Raw genomic sequence first — 20,686 nt, forward strand, 5'->3', positions numbered from 1 at the left:
TTGGAAAACTTCACATATATTAAAAAAAAAGGAGATGGAGAAATTTAAGTGACCTAGATGATGTGGAATAACGATGGACAGGTTAAAGAATGGGATTTCTTTGAAATCCAGATTAGCTGACACATTGGGGGTTTTTAAGGCAATCACAAGTTACAATTGCAGGGTTTTTTTGTTTTGTGTTCTATAGCATTATCGTGCACCATTAAGTAACTTTCTTGTTTCCATACAGAGGAAACTTTGCTTCTCCCTACTCCAGTAAAGCAATTTAAGTGGATACAGAACTCCTCATATTCTAGAGCCTTGTATTGAAAGTACTATGTGCAATACACAGATAGGATCTTACATCACAATTTTTATTTAGAAATGTTTTCGCAGGAAAGCTAACAGGCAGTCTTCTAGACAGCTGTCAGCACAGGAGAAAAATATTGTATTTATATGTGTGGTTTTCCAGAAAGCCTATTTCACCTTGGAAACCTTTATCTATAGAGTTGACCAAAACTAGAACGTCAAAAACTATAGGAAAGCTGTTTCAATGTGCTGTGGTTTTAATTGAAATATCTCTGAATCCATTTTGCACCTTTGACACAATGCTGTCATACAGTGGTCCTAGGGATAAAACCATTGAAGATTGTATTTGAAGGAATGAAGATAGTTTTTATTGGTGTTCTTTTAGGATCGGCCACAAGGACTGAATAATGCTCCCAAAGAAATACATTTGGATGAAGATGACTGAACATGCAGATCCAAAGGCCTTTTAGGATATGGTGAACCTTTGGCCTTGGATGAAGAATGTTCTTGGATGAAAGAACTCCAGCTGAAAGACTTTGTCTTTGCCTTTTGCCTTGAGAAATGCAAAGATATGAAAGACATAAAGGAAACAAAGACTTGCAGCTGAATTCTTGCAGGGTGCAGTGACAGTGGCTGACACGCAGCCAACCTGCCTCAGTATTATGGAATGTCACATGCTTGTATGCCTCACCAGTCTCCTATGGCTCCCCAAAAGCCTCACACACATTTTTATGTTTTTCTGCTTTCTATTTGCAAATTAGATTAGCAAATTTTAATTGCATAGTTTCTGCAGTGATGTTAGCACCTCTGGGATTTATGTGTGTCGTGTTCAGTTCAAAAGGTAAATGCAGAAAATACTTATTATGCTTGGTTCGTCAGATTACAATACCATGCTGGTACCTGCAGCTGAATAGGCAGCTAAGTAATAATCTTAGCTTTTCTTCATGGTTAATGACTTGCCTAAGTTTAAAATGGCAAGAGTTCCCTAACTGAGTCAAGGAACTGACATTCACAGTATGGTCAGCCGTGGCTGCCTGGGCATTCGAACAGATTTCTTACTCAAATGTGTTTAACTATGTTAAGTCAATAGGAGGATATCTAGTGACTTTGTACATTTCCTTACTAAATATTCAAGATACTTGAACCTTGATTATACATTTAATTATTTCACTTCTTGAAGTGTCCTTATTTTCACTTTTAACAAGTCATAGCTCTGCTAGACCAATTATGTTTAATATCTTAGAATGACTTGAACCACAGAGTGCTAAGATTGACCTTCAAAATGTGTCTGTATACAGACATATCACCTAACCATGTTAGTTACCTGAATAATTCTGCTAATGTGTCGAAAAACAATTACTACATACAGAGAAATACTGTACCAAAGTTAAAGGGCTTGCTTTGCCTTTGTTTGTCCTTGAATCAATCCACATGGAGAGAGGTTTAGTGATTTTCACTGTCTTGGGTAGAATTATTAATTCTCCTGTTTCCATACCAACTCTCATGCCATAGTACCTTTTGTGCCAACTGGGCTTGCTTAGTAGGTCTGCAAGTATTTACAGTATCTCTGATCTAAAATGTGACCCCTAGCCTATGTAGTCACCACATGTCTCAAAGGACAGACCTGAACAGAAACTATTTAATCAAAAAATGCATCCTCCTCCAGGGTAGCTTAGGTGAGCCAAGATGAGGACATATTAATTTAATTCTCTAAAATACCCTCTGCAAATTAAAGTCTTTCTTCACCAGCTCTGTTTTTTCTTGTCCTCCCACCTGGTCTAGCTTTACAAATACAGTTCTAGAAGCTGTTTTGAGCCAAGAAGTAGACTTGATAATAGGGACACTGCCTCTTAACAAGCCTTAGCTTTTGACCTGAAGGACTGGGAGACAGGCCTTAACTATTCATAAAAATTGTGCATGACTATTGGAAATGTCAGCTACTGCAGGGTCTCTTTTCCAGCCTGATTAGTATGAAATAATTCCTATTGAGGTATATATGTGTGTGTTCATGTGTGCAAGTTGTTAATATAAGCTGCTACCAACTTGTAAAAATGCATTGAGACCATTGGAATGTGTGTATACATAAAGCAAGCTACAACGTAAGATTTCTAGATGCTGAACAGTTAAACTCCTTTGTTTATCACTGATTCTTAATGTACTGATGCTGTTTTGTTACTGAACTAATAAAAAAAACCTTTACCAATGTTTTGCTATTGCGTAGTGTGTATGGCAAAGAGGTCCAGAGTGTTTCTCAAATAGGACACAAAATACCAGAAGATATGTCTGGCTTGACCAAAGCAACATGTTTTTACAGTAATCATGGCTCAAAACCAGGTAAAGTCAGTCATAGGTTAACTTAAATATCTATATAACTTAACTTTTCCTCTCTATTGGCCACCATTATAATTGAGCAGCATTTCTGATTTTACAAATTTCTTCATTTCAGACAATGTTTTTGTGTGGCTGTGAGCTTCTCCTAAGATTGAATCTACTTCTATTTCTATGCCAGCAGGGGAATATTTGCTTCTTTTACGGAGTTATTTTCCATGTGATTGTTCTAAAGAATTTGCTGAAGATAACAAACCAGATAACTTTGCTGGTTGGATATGTGACTTTCAGTTCGGGTTACTGCTTTTTATTTCTGATGCTAGAGCTACCATGTTCTTTACAGATCTGTTGCTGGTCCCAATAGGTGAATAATAGTCAGATTAGACCACAAGATGTTTCCTTTTTCATGTGTTTTCTAGATGTTCCCCTTATCCACTTTTTTTTCACGTTGTTTTAAGCATCAGTAGTATGGTTGTGTGGCAAAATCTGGTGTGCATTTGTCTCCCAAGTCACTTGTGTAGCTTCCTCTCCCTTTGATAGAAGTTCCCATGCTTATTTACCAATACTCTACCTAATTCAAAGCACTATAAATCCATGATATAATTTAAAAGGAACGTTACAGGGAGAATTTCTAAATAATCCTGTGCGTGAGGATTTCTCATATGTTTCCTGTTTGGGCACATGCTGAGAAGTTCCTTACTTCAATCAGCTCTGATAGGTCTATCTTCACATAGAAAGGGTATGGGAAAAAACTTTTATTTGGTGTTCTTCTTGTCTTCTTTCTTTTTCCTTTTCTTTTTCTTTTTTTTTCTTTTCTTTTTTTATCTTTTTGTTTCAGGAGGAGTACATAATAATCCCTTGTGACTTCCATTGTATCTGAACTTCTGTGTTTGACTCTTGATTAGGAGGTAGAAAAATCCTACTTTGTATGCAAGATGAGACTCAGCTGTTGTTTAGAAACACTGAGCCAACCTTAAGCAAATTTATATGGTGGCTTTCTTTTTGCTCCTGTTTGCCTTTGTTTGTCAAAGAAAAGCATAAGAGGTGACATATCTACTCCACACAGAGTAGATGCTTGGTATTGGGGATTCATTTATCATGAAGACATAACATAACAAGATCCTGAGGCTGAGCCTGAAAGTCAGAGAATTTGATCAGGAAAGATGATGCACATTTTCAGAAGCCAAAGTATTTTATTATTGGAATGCATCATTCTGGGAATATGATAGATTTTCCATTAGTGGAAGTCTTTGATCAAAACTGCATATCTTTCTAAAAGAGGAGCCGTCTCAAGAGCAAGCAACTAAGTCTGATACAAAAATTACTGAATGAGGGAAGTTTGCCCTTTTCTTTATGCAGGATGAGTCAGATATGAGTACCATAATACCACAAACAGTAGTATTGTAGAACAGTGAGATTTGACTTTTGCTCCAGAAGTGGCACTTGAAGAAAATTATTAAAATAGAGCCTAAAGCAACTATATTTCATGCTGCTGGCATCAGAGAATGTGTGTGAGAAATGTTATAGTTAACTTTGTTAAGAGTAACCTTGTGTCCATGCAATCTCAGTAATGTCTGATGAGGCAGACAGATGCCTTTGTGTAGGCAGAAGACTTGAAAAAAAAAACCTGTAACTGCTTTTAGCTTCACAGGTCAGAACTATATGTGCACAGGGATGATGTTACTGTGGAATTTCTTCTTTGGTGGCTTACCAAGAAAGACTTGGGGTTTTAGGTCCTTTTCAGTCTGAAATGTTCAACCCTAACTGTCAGAAGAGGGACACAGCTATCATGGAAATAAGTATGTTGTATGGGTTTTATTATTTGGTGGAGTGGATGGTGCTCCTCAGGCTAGTGCCTGTACTGTGCTTTTTCTGAAGTGACAGCTGAGGCCTAAAGCAGTGGCACCCCTGCTCCAAAAAAGGCTAAATTGCCTGGATTTCAATTGGATGTGTCCACAGGATTCCCACTAAGTAGAAGTCTGCTATCACATGATGCATGTTAAGGTATTAAGTCATAGACTCATCTTTACCACTGCTAGATTACAAACACACTATAACCTTGGCCCTGCATAAGCTTAATGCCTGACAGAAAAACTCCCTTTGGAAATTATGGAGATTTTGTTTTAAATTAGCCAAATTAGACAATTAATTTTGCAAACTGAGGCGTCTTGTGAGTGTTTATGTACTATCATAGTCTTCCCATTGTAGTATCTTATTCTTCATAGTTCTTGTTATTGATGTGGTTAATTAAAATCTTTAATAAATAATCTTAATATAAGTAATACAGAACTTGCCTTTGTCAGAAATTAGGCTATTTTCAAATTTTTGTGTTTTTCACAGGCATCCTCATATAATTTCTGGTTGTTTTCCCAATTTCAGAGATGTTCTAGAGGTGGTTTTCTTTTTCATTCCTGGACCTCTGTGATGGTCACTCATCTCCCAGATCTTACTGATCTTGCTTTTTTTTTTTTTTGGTATGTGTGTCTGACTTGTGCAGAGACAACTGGAACTGGAAAGATTCTGCAATGCTCAATGCAGTTTTGTCTTTCTGGGAGAGAAAGCCTTTCAAGGCTTCAGAGATGAAGTTAGTATGTTATAGGCCTTTCCTTTGCATGGTTTTGACCTCTTTTAATGAATATCTGTGGATTGGTCTTTTAAGCAGTGCTGTTACTTGCCTTTCATCTCTTCGGCTTCACTTTTGCAGCCTTAGTTTTTAGCTAGGAGATATCAGAGAAATGACCAGGTGATGACTTTGTTTATGGTAATCTTTTCTCCTACTGCACCTCTCTTCCTGGAAAAGTTGGAACCTTTTATTTACCTTGTGTATCATTTTATTGTGGAAGTCTGTTACTGTAAATGTGGTCACATTATTAACTTTTATTGATAAATGTCCAATATTCCTCCTTCTGATAGGAACCACTCTGCTTTCATGAGGTGCTATTGCTATGTGATGTGGGAGGAAGGAGAGTGAGGGAGAGAGCAAAAATAATGTGCAGGGAATAATTTTCCTTTGAGAGTCAGGGAATGATTTTCCTTCATTGCAGTAACAGTTTTTTCAGAGCCTGAAAGAGACAATTTGCTCCTAGATACTTTCTGCAGGCAAAGTATGAACCGTAAAACGATCTTGACACCGGTATGAAATGCAGCAACTCTGCTGGTCTCATTGTCCCTTTCTTCTGTTGTCCCACATATGCACATCGTGTCACGGGCAGCTTTCAAGACAAAGTCTTTTACGGTGTATGAGACTAGGCTGCAGTTCTGAAATAAGTCTGTAATTCTTCTTCTTTGTGTGTTGAGCTTTGTAACAAGCCTAGCTACCTCCTTTTTATTAGAGATGTCACGTTTTAACATTTCCTCCTTTGTACAAACTTCTGTGTTCTGTTGCTCTTCAACAATGCTTCAAAAACCTCCAAGGTCCATTCCAACCCCTTAACATTCTATGATAAGTTCTTAGCTATGCTAAAAAAAGGTGTGTACTTCAGAGCCCGACACCTGAGTTATATCATGTTGCTGCTTCCAAGCAAGAAGGGTAAAATAGAGCTTTTAAAACAGTAGATCTCAGACTTGAACATTGTGATTTTTTTTTAAGTACAGTAACTATTATCTGGAAGCTTTATATGGGGTCTTGGAGAGCACTCTGAAGTTAGTGTACAGATTTGGGGAAAGAATGTGTTCACGTAAATTCTATCCCATCTTTTCCGTGGAGGTTTCTACCAAATTTTTAGGTATTGCTCTGCCAATTTCGGCATTATTTTTGAATATTCTGAGGTGGGATGGCAGAGAAGGACCTTGTGCCGTTTTATGACTTAGCTTATATCTAGTTCTAGATTTTTATAGATGTGAATATCACAATAAGAGGTGAAGTGTTTTAATGACCATGAATTAGTAGATTTTTTCCCCTCTCAAGAAAAACATCTTCAAAAATCATTGTTCAGACTGAGATACAAGCACTTTTGTAAACCTTATTTTTTCCTATTTTTATTCTTTATCCACTCACCCCCACCTCACCTCTCAAGATATCATTGCCTTCTCACAAGAATATTTACTGTGCGAAAAAATATCCACAAGGAGAGAGGCTAGAAGTGGTAGTGAAGTGATAGGCTTCATTTTGTACCAAGTCATACACAATTTAGTTTTCAGATAACACAAAAAACCCAAACAAACCCAAAATGCAATATAAGTTGTCAAAAAGCTGACACTCTAAATACCAGAAAATATTAACATCTATTGTCAACAAAAATACAAAGTATGAATCATTCCATCTCCATGACACATTTCTGAACTGCTATACACAGCACAAACTATAGTGTTTGATGGTATCAGGGATAATAGTACTTGAGTTCCTCTCTGAGCACCTACCATTGATGCTAAAATGGTTCAATTGTCTTGGCTTACACTATAGAGCTGCAGAAAAAAAAAAATTATTAAGATTCTGAGGTCATCTTTGCTAAAAATGAAAGCTGATAAAGAATTCTTAATAACTTCAATCGGAGTTTCATATTTTTAATTACACTCTTATTTAAAAAAAATACATCTCTATGTAAAATTTTGATTTATTTTCTTAGTGCCTTGCAGAATATTTCCAATGTGGCATACGCTTTTTTACCAGTTCAGTTATGCCCTACTCAATCCTGTATTTTAATTCCTTCTGTTGTCAGGTTCCTGATAGGCACATCAGGAATGCTTCCTGTGCTAAGCATCCATGTCGGTCCTAAACAGAGGAGTCAGAAATATGTCAAGAAAGGCTAAAATATAAAAATCTTGCCTGTCTGAAAAGCTTATGAGGAATTGTCCTCCTTTAGGAAGGCCATCACCTTCTATTTTTCTTCCATTGCCTCTAGCTGGTGGGTCTCCTGTGCTTTGAGGAGAGAGAGGAACAGCTTCAGAGAGAACTGTAGGAGGTGAAAGTCTTTCTCTAAGTTAGCCTCTTGTTTCAGTTCCAGGGAGAGCACTGAGAGATGCTAAGTATCCAGAGTGGTTCCTCATGTATATTCTGGAACAGAACAGTATTATTTGGCAATACTGAAGGAAAAAAAATTTAATTGTAAAGACTTGTGTGGGGAAATCTCTGTCACTTTCAGAGAACAGTATTCAAAAGAGAAACAGGCACAATACTGGAAGATTTTAAACTATACAGGGGTGGGGGGAGGAGATTTGTTTCATTTAACTCATTAAAAAAATAAATCCGCATTTTGGTGAGTGTTCCGTGGGATTTTTTATGTGGAGCTTGGTGTTTGTGGTGAGTTTTTCGGTTCTCTTAGCAGGCTTTTGGTGGGTTTTCTTGGGGGGTGGGTAGTTGGGGGTTTTTTTAGAGGAAATAATCACAATTCACTCTGGGGAAATTCAAACATAGTAGTAGGAAAGGTACTGTGATATTAATCATGTTTTTTTTTATTTATTATTAATATATAAGAAAAAAATTTAATTTCTGCTTTGAATGCTGACTTTTACCCTAACTGCACTTGTACAATTTCTGCCTCTGTAATGAAAAGTTAGATGGAAAAATCTCTGGGAAGGGTGGTTGCAAAATCCCTGTGGTTACTGAATGTTGAAATGGAGCAGATAGCAAGCAGGAGAAGAGGGTATAGAACATCATAAGGTCTGTTATAAATAGATTAACTTACCTGGAAAGAAAACAAATTAATTGTAAATCAGAAGAGAGAACACTGATACTTACGTAGATTGCCTGGCATACGGTGTGCATTCTTGGAGGATGAAAAGGTCATTGTAAAAGCATTTTCAAAATAGAAAGGCATGTTTTCTGTGTCTCTGGGGTTAACTGCAGTATTAAAAAATACAACAAAAAAGTTTTTTTAATTATGTTCTGTTTAGGTTGTCTTCATTATTACGATGTCCCAATTGCCTCCAGCAGTTCATTAAGGAATGCAAATAGTATGCAACTTGTAGTCTGTTCTTTTGACCCTGCACATATAAAACATCTGAAAAGGATGGCAAGTAGCTGATTCTGTTCAGTTTTGCATTTTCACCAACAGGACTGCATCCCTTTTATCTGATCCCTGGTGCCTATACAGAATTCTAGGAGTCAAGGGACCTCCAAGGGCCATTAGAGACTGAATTACAAAGAGCCCAGCTGAGTGTGCAATTACTACAAAGCCTTTCTTCTTAAACTAGTTAACTGGAAGACATTTGGTGTGGATATAATTAAAGTAGAATGGGAGGCAATACAAATTGTTTGTTTGTTTGTTTTAAAAAGTGAGGTCTGAGGAGAGATTACTTTTGCCCAGTAAGATCTACTTTAGTTCTTTTCCTCTGTGAAAGAATGGAGGATGGTGCTACAATTAAATCCAAAGTCACTGAAAGTGCAAATCACACTTTTTTTAGGAGGAAAGATGCATATTGGATATGATGGTGCAATACAGTAGAATAACTTCCCAACACAATTAATGTAAGTACTGCTGCTGGAAAAAGGTGAATGATGTAGGTTGAAAATTATGGTTAAAAATATGTAGTGTGGAGCAAGACAGTGTTGAAAGAACATTAAAGTGGCCTGTCTATACAATTTCTACCGTGACTTCATGTTATTTTTAAAACTTCTTTTTGGCATAAAACAAGATTGTGCAAACTGATGGTGATATAAGCAGGATGTTGGATGATACAGCCTGAAAATGAATACGCTAAGAAATCTTCAAATCAAATGCAGTTGTGTCCAGGAGGAAACAATTTGCATTAGAAATGTTGCTGTAGCTTGCTGCACAGCCTTGGCAGCCCACACTCCCTCTGCTCTGTGTTATCTCATTAACATTATTATTTGGGAGCCAGAATCAAACACTTGTACTGGGTAATAGTTATGACTACTTGACACAATGTCAGTAAAATGCTTTTTTTTAATACAATTAGAATTTTGACAGGAAAGAGAGGAAGAGGCAGAAAATGAGAAATTAGTTGTTTCCTGTACCTCTGTCATTGCACACATTAAGCTTCATTGGTGCATTTTGCATGATCTCATGGCAGCCTGATCACTGTCAAATTTAAAGGCAGGATGAGCAAAACAAGAGGTGATGAATTAGAAATGTTGCTGGTTAAAGCAGTAGACCATTTAGATTTTGTAAATCACAGGGGGTCTGAGACAGAATACTGTAATTCTGATCCTGCTGGGGATCTGGGTTTATGAAAATAAAAATCTGAATTTTCAGATACAAATTTTTACTCATTAGCCTGGACCCTCTATAGAATGACACTGAAACTTTTTATTATCAAAAGGAAGTCAATGGAAGTAAATTCTAATGAGGATTTAGGGTCACAATAAAATAAAATGTTGTTTGCTTTTGGTTTTGTTTTTTTTCTTTCAGAAAAAAAAGAGGGGTGATTTTCTCACTTAAAAAAAAAAAAAAAGAAAGAGTCATCCTCAAGGTCTTTAATATGGAGCTCAGATTTCAGAGGTCAATGATCTCTGCATACAGACAGACATCTGCTACCAGACCTCCATCTGGGACAGATACTGGTGAGGCTAATGTCACTAGGATTAAAAAAAAAAGAAAAATCTAGTTTTTCCTGTGTCATTTTAGAAGAAGGCATTCATTAAGAACTGATGTGTCTGCTTATAATAATCACATAATAAATAAGATTTTCAGCAAAATGCATTTATTCAGCACTTCTCAGGGCACTATTCAAATCTTCTCCTTTGGTTTTAAAAATCAGATGAATTTATTATTTTTTTCTCTTGCTGCTCTTTCATATCTTTTTTGTTGCATAATTTGGTGAACTGTTATGCTTTATTTGGGTTATTATACAATTGTGATTCCAAGTGAAATTAGAATTCCCAATAAATTACATGTAGTGCAAGTGTGTGGTAAGACCTATTTATTTTATAGTTGAAAAGAATGGGCAAGGAAATGGAAACAGAGAGAGGTGAAGTTACTTAAGGAGGGTCACAGAACAATTAAGTGGCAGAGCAGAGATTTTTTTTCGAGCAAGATTTCCTGAGACTGATCCAATCAGGTGAATTGAACTCAGCAATGTGGAATTTCTCCCTCTGCTTTAGGTAGAGATCTAAAAAAATAAAATAAGTTTGCACAGAACAAAACACTGATTCATATGAAGTAAATAATAGTGAATTCCCTCTCCTGGTTTCTCTGTTCCCTCATTTTTCTTTTTCTTTGTAAGATTCACATATTGCTTCCATATATAAAATTGCTCCATTCATATTTAAAGTTACAAAGTGATTATGGTAGGTCGCTTCTAATTCTTGACTGTCACCTCCTGAAATTTTAAGTAATTAGTTATAGCCTTATGATAGCACTGCCACCTTATTTTTCTTTTAAGATGAGTGCAATATAAAAGTATGTAAGAAAGTATAAAAGTCTACCTTGTTCTTTTCTCCAGTGCTTTTGGAAAAGCTCATCCCAAACTACAAAAAATATTATAACGCACTTCTTTGTGTGCTCCTCCTCCAGGATTGACACTGACAAAAAAACCCCCAAAAATAAACACAGTTCATTTGTTTATTTCACTGAACGCTGAAACTGAATTTTGACAGCTAGTAATGTGGTCAATATTGCAGCTTGCTAATGATTTATGGGTTTAAGTGTGTGTTTTGCTCTTTGGGCTAATGCTGCAATCAATATGTGTGAACTTGTCCATTGTCTGTTTGTACTGTATTATTCAAACTTAAATGCTGGGTTCTATCAGATAATCTAAACAGAATTCAGTAACTCTGCAATATTCATTAATCTCCTTTTCTTAACTCATGTCACTCTTTTAATCAGACAGTCTGATTCACCATCTTCCTCTGACATTTCAAATCTCTGACAGCATGCTATGTTTAGACAGTGTCATGGCACTTTCTGCAGATGACGATAGAAACGTGGGGTTTTTGGTGTCTCATGTTAGCAGATGTGTATGGCTAGATAGTGATCAGGTTAATTAGAATGAAGTGAAATAAATCTCAGCTTGAAAGGATCATATCCCATTGGAACTGCTGCTGTAGCAGATACAGCAGGTGAAGCTTGAGTTGAAAAGTCCCTGTAAACATAATTGTGCCGCCCAAAAGCATTTCATCTCTCAGCTAACAGGAGCCCAGGCTTCAATCTACAAAACCAAACTGCTTTCCTAGTTAGTCATAGCATTTCGTTCATTGGAAAAAACATAACGCTTATGCTTGAAGTGAATCAATGCACACAGTTTTTGGAATTGCCCCTTCCTGTACTAATTTCTCCTAACATATTGATTGGGTCACTCTAAATCCATCAAACCTTAATAAAGTATGAATGTAACTATTCAGGTGATGACTACAGATTTCTCCTAATTAAGAAAGTAATGCAATATTCAAATGACAGTATTCCCTGAATTCTCATACCCTATTCTTCCATAATGATGTTTCAACAAAATGTGGAAAAAAATGAGGTTCAATAAATGTTATGTTTCTTTCCTAAGACTAGCTAAAAATTGTCCTTATCAGAGTCACTTGTTAAAATATTAAGCCTATACCAATGAAAAAAAATGGGAAAAATAATTCAGTTTTATTTTTTCTATATTCTTGCAAAATTTACCAGTAACATTTATCTGGTTTATTATATTAATTGTGGGAAATATATAGGGAAAGGAATAAAATTAAGAAATTTTCACATTTTTAAAAAAGTACAAATAAATAAAATGAACTGGATTGGATGTTTCATGAAACATCAAGCATATGGTGACAATTTCTGCCATTGATTATTCTATAAATAATCAACGTAGAGAACTGTAGAGGGAACTGTAGAGAAGGATCCATTATCACAGTTTTCAAACAGAGGGACTGTGTATATCTTCTGATGCTCTTGTGTTGGAACAGCACTCTCAGAAGGGTCTCATTGGTACTCCTAAAAGTACTCGATGGAAATTTTTTTATAGATTTCACTTTTCACACCAAGAACCATGGATTTTAAGCAACTGGACTCTCCTGTGGGTGTGAAGGTTATGGAACAATTTTGTGTAATCTTTGTAAGGTGTAAAATATTTATCTATATACACTCTGTTCACATGAGACTGTACTGTGAAAGAAACAGCAGCTAATGCTCAAGTTAATGGCTACTTATTTTTATAGGTGTTGCTTGAGGTAGTTAGGTATGTATGTGGATGGTAAAGCGAAATATATATTGTGGCTGAAAATGGCCATCTCCTGCACCACTGTTATCAAGGGATCTGAAAGCCTCTCTGATTTCTGTTACAAAGCTCCATCTTTTTGCCTGTGCATTATGTGTTGGGGTTTATGGGGTTTTTTTGTTGTGTTTTTTGGTTTTGGTTTTGTTTTGTTGGTGTTTTTTTTTTATTTAATTCAGTGCTTTTGGTTAGAAAGTGAAGCAAATTAGCAGGTATTTGCACTGTAGGTAGAACAAAGCATCTGCACAGCTCTATGGAAACCCACAAAAAATTACTGAAACTTCATAGCATCGTACTAACATAAGTACATGATCCAACAGACGTAACTGACAGCTCTATAATTTTACTTTCCAACATAGTATTCTTGGAATCTCATAAAAATGCAAAATGAATTCTTGCTAGCAAATCCACAATGTTATATATGCAGTTATATTCTCCTCAGTTACCAATGAGAATTTTTTTTCAAGGAGGATTTAAAAGTGGATGAAAAGAGGGTCAAATAACATTTAGTCTTGATAAATGTCACAAAAAATAGGAAAATTGTCCTTATAAATTGGATAGATACATTTCAAGTTGTGCTTTGAAAGTCTATTTTTCAGGATCAGTGATATGCAAGTCACTGGAAAATGGGTTGGGGAGTGATTCTTACTCTGATAAAAGTACATTGAAATCTACTAATATTTCATAACAGTATCACAAGGGAAAATAATTGACTGTATCTTGTCATATGGGAATACCTTATAATCTAACCAGAAATCAAACACAATCCTATTAATCTATATGAGATGTTTATAAGGTGGCAGAAATGAAGTCATAGGACAATAATACTAGTTCATAAATCAGTAAATGAGATCAGATAAATAAAATGGTGAGATTTTGTAAGTGCACATGGAGTGCTTTTGTTCTCTTTCTTGGCTTGCATGCTCTTTTTTTTTTTTATCCCCTTTTGGAATTTTTCTCTATTGGCTGACTGTTTAGAAGGAGGAATATATTAAATGTAGAATTTATGAGAGCTTCTGACATTTATGGTATTTTTGATTAACAGTTTTATTAGTCTTGTCTGAAAAATAATTCATTATTTTAGCTTTCTTTTGTAGTTCTCTCAAAAGCTGCCATGATCATCAAATAGATCAGGGCATGTAATAAAAGCCGTACTGCCAGTAGTAGAACATACTGTCATATAACCATTAAGACTGTTCTAAGAGCCAAAATGTGGAAACTGAAAGTATTTTTAATGACTTGAAATAGCTTGAAGTGCTTTCTGAGAGCTGAAGGGTGTTGATTTATTTATCTAGTGTACTTACCTAAATTAATTTGGATAGAGCTACTTTGGGTTTAATCCTCTTACAAGTGAAATTTATGGTAGAATTTTTTAAATGGCATATAATATAATGTCTGATGGAAAGAGTTAAATAATACTGGGCTGAGTATTGTCATTAAATAAAAAAAATGTGAACAAACTGGCCAGAAAAGCATTAAGCAGTGCATCTTACCTGGATTATAGTAATACTTTTTAGAAGTGACTTTGCAGGAAATGCTAAATGTCAGTACTATCTTCTCTCTATCTACTTTTAATTAGTATTTTAGCACAGCAACAGTCAGTAACTCAAGTACGTAAGCAGCTGTTTTAGTAATTTTGTATCATATCTATATGAATGAATTTATTGTAACATCTTTCTTTTCCTTTAGCACGCTGACAGGAAGATTTTATGATTTCAGAAGCCTCGCGGAAAGTGATATCTTTTCATTTCTGCATTTTCTGTTCTGGCATGTCCCAGGCCAATAAAAACTTTCAGTTATTGTGTCACTCATAAGTGAAGGTTATTATGGCAGGATGTGCCTAATTTATTTTCAAATGTGTCAGCATTATGCAATGATTGCCAAAACAGCAGTACCTGGGAACTGAGTTCTAAATGCAGAAAAGTGAGAATTGCCACAGAGCTCTGGAAGCACATAGTGCTTTCACCTTGCTGTGAGCAAGGAGTGAGAGCAGTTACTTTTACATTCTGGTTTTCTTCACTGGTAAAGTTAAGGGGGTTTTTAGATCAAGGAAGATAAGGAGCTGATATATTAAAAAGCGTCTCCCTGGGAGGGAAGTAGTGGCCATTTTTCCTGCAACAGACCTAGTCTTCTAGAGAAAACTGAGACAAGATGGTTAAGAGGTTGAAGATATATATCCTGCTTACATAAAATTTAACTCACCAGCCTGTTAATCACATACTCAGTAGGAAAAGAAAGATTTCCCAGAAAAGCCATATATTTTATTAAACTAACTAATGTATTTCTGAAATAAAAAACAGGCCTGCTTTCAGACAAAAGTCTGAAAAAAGGAATTACAGACTTCCAGTCAAACACAGGTTGTAAAAAATTAGACTAAGTTTGATTAGTATAATAACATAAATAGCTGGTTTGAGAGAAACTAGCTCCTGTAAGCAGAGACAGACTAGCTAAAGAATGTGTAGTTTGATGTTCTTGGCTAGTTAGCGGCACTACTGACTCACAATATTTTCAGTCCTCTGCATCAAGCCTCTATCATTTGTACCTTTCACATGTACACTTTCACTTGTGCCCCCCAATATGCTTGAACAATGATTCTATGAAATGAATGAAGGAATTATTGTACTCTTAAAAAATACCTCAATTTGCCTTTATTTTTCTGGGTTATTTTTAAGGTAGATCATTGCAGCTGTCCAACTTTTAGGGTACGACTACATGAATAGTTGTGCTGGGAAATCCAGCACAGTGTGCTGTGATGCAGAGATGAGAAAGGTAACACCAATTCCCAACTCAAGAACTGAGCAGTTAGTGCACATGAAATTTTAAAGGAGTTACTGTGCTTTAAAACTGGTGTCCTAAGTCTGTTTTCTTTCATATGAAATAATTTACGGTAATTTTTACACTGAAGTACCACCAGCAGACATGGGATGACACAGCAGACAGGAATATATCCTTCAGATTTCAAACTAGGATTTCAACACTGTCATTTAAAAGATTTTCAAAAGTATCCAAAGTCCCTTAAGGCCTGAATATGTTTAGCAGAAAAGAAGGTAACTGGAGCTCAGGTGCAGTAGACCAAAAGCATTTGTAAGGTATGAAAAAAATTGAAATTAATTTGGGTTAATGGCCATAGTCCATACTATTTGAGGTAATCAGGGTATCTGCAGCTCAGTGTAAGAGCCTTTCCATGGAAGTAAACAAGTTAAAAGGCCTCATAATTGCTGTGTACTCTTTACCATAGGTGGCAATATAAATTATGGTAAGGTTTACCGATGCACAACAAGTTTAAATCCATTTGAGCAGAAGAAAAAAAAGGGGGCCTAAATCTCCTAATACCAGAAAAGCAACAGGAAATCTGAAAAGCAGTCCTCCAGTACTCATCAGTTTTCATAAACTCACTTGTGTTACATGAAACCAAGTTGATGGAATAAATTTTAAACCTCTACAAAAAACCTGCAATACTTTCTGTTCCTTTAGTTTTATATTTAATGATTTAGAAATTGTTGAGGTTTGCGGTTGGGGTTTTTCTGGTTGTTTTTTCTGTTGGGTTTTTTTTTCCGTTTAATAGTTAACAAAACTTTGATGCTGGCTATTGTGTAACTTCTGTGCTTTATTGATATGAGTGATCTTTAATTCCCCCCTTTTTTGTTTTTTCTTCTTGCTATAAACACTGGTCTGTAGGGCCTGTAAGGCTGGCAGCAGCCCGGGCTGGCAACCAAACACTTTGTTGTTACAGACACTGACAGATGGAGGTGCTAATTGCCGGAGACAGGGCTGGAGACGGGGTTCTGCTTCCTTCGTACAAAAAGCCCTCAAAGCCCTCTAGCTGAAGATGGGGAGCACAAGCTGGCAGCTCTTTTTGAGCAGGAGAAGTGCCAGCGCTGCCCAGGATGCTCCTGTGCCTTCTGTGGCAAGTGCAGGGGGTTTGCCTCGCATCTGCCTTGCAGTCCCTTGCCAGTAATTCTGTTCCTCTTTGTTCCCAGGAGGAATATATTGTAAGCATCTCCCCTTTCCTCTTCCCAAGGTGTAAGCTGTGATAATGAGGGCACAGCCTCTGAAGACAGGTCGCAGCAAACATCACTTACTGTTTAACTTCGAACAAACACAGCAAACTCCTCTCATGACACAAGTATTAGATATGAGAATAAAATAATCTAATTTACTACTTAATCAAAGGTGAATAATAATATTCACCATCTATAATAAGCAATTTCATTTAATCTGTCATAAAATCATGGCTTTTGTGGCATTTCTCTTTCCTTGGCACTGCTTTCCAGTTAGAGGCTCCCATCCATTAGTTTGCCTGAGGGAAGAGGGGACTCAATTCTTCCATGGGATAAATACTGATTTGTTTTGTTTTCAAGTATTCTTTGTAAGGTCCATATTCACGGATCAAATTTATCAGTATTTCTTACTTCCACTAGCCTTTATAGCATCAGTTGTTTCCAACCTTAAAACTTGCAATTATTTTTTTATATGTTTAGCTCCATTCAGAATTTAAAAGATATTTGACATAGTTGTTGAACCCGTTATTGTCCTCAATTCTAAAAAATCACTTTAATAATAGTCTGTTCAATTTTAAGAAAAGGTTCACCATTAAGGAATAGACTTGTTGTAACCTGAGTTTAAGTGTATTTTTCTCAGCATGCTACCTACTGACTTAACATTCAATACCAAATGCAACTGTAAATTATCCTGTAAGAACTTCAGGTATCAGGAACACTTAAAAGTTTCTCAAATTAGTGAATTTTAAGCTTTAGTAACTACTATATATTGTCAATGAAATCAGAAATGCACCTTCTTGTTTTATTAATTGCAGGGTAATAATCTGCATATAGGAGTAAAGGAGAATTATATAGCCAGTGGCTCTTACATGACAGTAACATAACTTACTTTGATGGTTCACTATTCATACACAACTCCTTCAAAAGAAATGCTCAGGAGCTCTTTTTTTTTAACTCTGAGGTTTTGTGAAAAATTTCTTAAAGGAAAGATATAGACCTTAATGCATAAATTTTGTAGAATGACTGACAAAGTTGAAACTTCATTTCAAAAAGCACTGGGCTTTGTTTAACTCTGTATTTTTAGTATCCAGAGTTACTGAACCAGACTTTACTTAATTAATAACTATAGGATGTGAGGCAGTTCCAGTGCTGCTTTTTCTATTAACTTGCAATTTCCTTTAGGAAATTAATAAACTGAGGAGGGGGTAGGGAGGCATGGCTGCTGAGAATAAATGTGGTAGCACTGTACATGGCCAAATTCATTTGAATGAGTTAAAAAAATATGGTTTATAAATTAAGTAACTTTAAATCTGTAACTCGTGCAACATATTTTTGTAGGAAGAATGAAATCAGAATTTTTAAGATGAATAAGGACCGAGATTAGAAAAGCCAAGAGATTATTTCCAAATGTTCATTAAAAGTCTATTCTAGTATTAAAATTCACTTGCCAGTTTATCACTATCAAAGCCACATGTACATACAATGTTGAGACATATTTCAAATATAATTCAGTTTTTTCAATGTAAACTGTTGTTTGCATTGAATTTGTGTTTTGCCGCTGAAAGCAGCATTTGGAATGCTCCAGCTGATAACAATTTTGTGAGGCTTGGACTAGACAAGAGTTACCTTTGTTTGAGACTGAAAATCTACCATGGAAGTGTAAACGCTGAAGCCTGTGGCTATTTGCTGAAAGCTGTGTTAGAACTAGGAAGACTGAATCTTTCCAAATATTTGCCACATGAGTAAAGAAGAGCAATCCTTATATTTGGTGCTATTTAATGAATAACTTAGTCATAGTTGTACCCATTAAATTCAGGATGCTTATATTTTCAACCTGTGTTTTAAATGCTCTAGTTTCAGGAGGCTATCACTTATTTATAGGGAGGTTTTATAGTTAAGTCATTGAATTAATTGTAGAACTCTTAATTGAAATATCTTGTTTTTGATTGTTATCCATTAAGAATATCACTGAAGCAGCAATGTTATGTGTTGGTAGACACACTGTAAAATTTTCTGTTTTCTCAAATTAAATATTGTAGGACATATATTTATTCCCAATATTGATATTTGTAGGTATATTTGAATAGGAAAGAACCCTACATAAATGCCCATTGAATGTATAGAGTGAGTTTTCCACAAATACTACTTATTGTCTATGTTTATAGTGCACATTCAGTAAATATGATTATTGAAACTAAAGGATTTACAGTTAGGCAGCTATCAGAAATAACACTTAGGAACATACTGATCTCACCTTTGCTGCAGTAGCTAATTGAATATTAGTGCATTTCTCATCTGAAAAACCCCACCCACATAAGAGTTTTTATTACCTACATGTAAACATAGGGCAATAAGCTCCAAATCCGTAGTATCTTCTCTGGGGTAAACCACACAATGAGTCTCAATGTAGTTTGTCATTTAATTTGTGCTCATTAAGGAATCATCTCTGCTTCACGTTTTGGGTTATTAGACACCTATGGTCACTGCCTGTGTTTATAGTCTTTAATATCATAGATTCATCATTCATGTGGGTACCAGTTTAAAACACTTAATTTTTGTTTAATTTAAGCTGTGTATAAGCACCTAGTCAGGTACCTGAAATTATTCCTTGTTCTTGATTAACATGTGCTCGTGAGTTCATCTGAGTGTGTCTTGTTATTAAGCTTCTTTGGTAAAGTCACCTTTTAATTTCCCGAGTTAATTAAAGATTTCTGTTATTTTTGCAATCTCCCTGCTTGTGTGATGGCAAGTGTAGTATGTTGTACTCATTTGGTTTCTTGTAATTTATGATGCTGTCAACTTGAACTTTTACTTCATATTTAGGTATTAGCAATGAGTGACTGAAACAAATGATGTTATAATAGCTAACATATATTTTTAAATGATATTAAAGTACTATCTCTACTTCATGTGGAACATGGGCATTGAAAGAAAAGCAACATTCTATCATTTTGGTCTTTGTCAAGGATGCAGTATAATAGTGTTGGTTTAAATTTAATTTTGCTTGGTTCTAAAGGCCTAACTGTATTTTTTTACATATATTCTTTGATTTTGTGTTCTGCATTTAAACTGGACTAGTGGAAGAACAACCTTTCCTCCCAAAGTTTTGGGCTATGTAATACAACTTCTTAAAATTTTGGATATTTTAAATTTTTAGAGTAATTGTAGTGAGCAACTATAGACAAAAAAAGTCATACAACCTTTTAGCCTTAATTCTTCAAAATTTAGAAAACCTGATCATGTAAAGATCTTCCCCTAATCATTATGTGCTGTGGAGGTGTAGATGGTGAAGGCATTGGATGCCTGTGCATACTGAAAATTGTAGAACCCTGGTACCATCAGGAAAAAGGACATGCTATTAGAAATCCCTCTTATTTATCAAATGCAACCAAGACAGTAAAATGGTTCCTGCTAGATGAAATTATAAACTATAAGAACTTTACCATTTTCTATATTTCAGCACAATCCTGTGGAATGTGCTCTGGGATGACCCTGATTGAGCAGGGAGGTTGGACCAGATGACCCACTGTGGTCCCTTCCAATCTTACCCATTCTGTGATTATGCACTTGAATTAACAGAAACTAAGCCACTGTCTTTAGATCCAGAGATTAAAAAAAACTTGTCTGAGAGGAAACATTTCACATTTCTAAATTACTTCTTTTTCTAAAATGCATAATGTACTTAGAGTGCGTAATTTTGTGCTGTCAGTTAGTGTTATGTTTTCTTCAGCATGACTTGCATAAGCTGTGACATTCAGGAATAATGTGGCCTTCCTAAAGTGATATTTATTGAATGTTTTCATCTTTTATATGTGTGTGAGCGAGAGTTTGGGAGGACTGCATTACTCATAAATGAGCAATATATGAGTTATAGATCACACCAAACAACCATCAATAAAAGCTCTGTAGATCACATTCCCATACATTATGCATATGCCACATGTTTCACAGCAGAAAAAACAGAAATTAAA

The 20,686-nt window shown here is 35.6% G+C and overlaps 1 protein-coding gene across 7 annotated transcripts in view; it reads left to right on the forward strand.

Moving 5' to 3' along the window:
- The window catches only part of ATRNL1 (attractin like 1), a 466,156-nt gene that overhangs the window by 376,058 nt on the left and 69,412 nt on the right, over nt 1-20,686 (forward strand). For 2 of the 7 annotated variants that reach the window (XM_064663422.1, XM_064663424.1), the window contains one exon: nt 674-2,172. The exons of the other annotated variants lie outside the window; for them this stretch is intronic. In XM_064663422.1, coding sequence (XP_064519492.1) covers nt 674-733 — 60 coding nt within the window. In that variant the 3' untranslated portion in view covers nt 734-2,172. Of the gene's footprint in view, nt 1-673; nt 2,173-20,686 lie in introns of those variants that run through there. 7 annotated transcript variants of the gene reach the window in all.

This window comes from Pseudopipra pipra, chromosome 8 (genome assembly GCF_036250125.1).
Source record: "Pseudopipra pipra isolate bDixPip1 chromosome 8, bDixPip1.hap1, whole genome shotgun sequence".
NCBI lineage: Eukaryota > Metazoa > Chordata > Aves > Passeriformes > Pipridae > Pseudopipra > Pseudopipra pipra.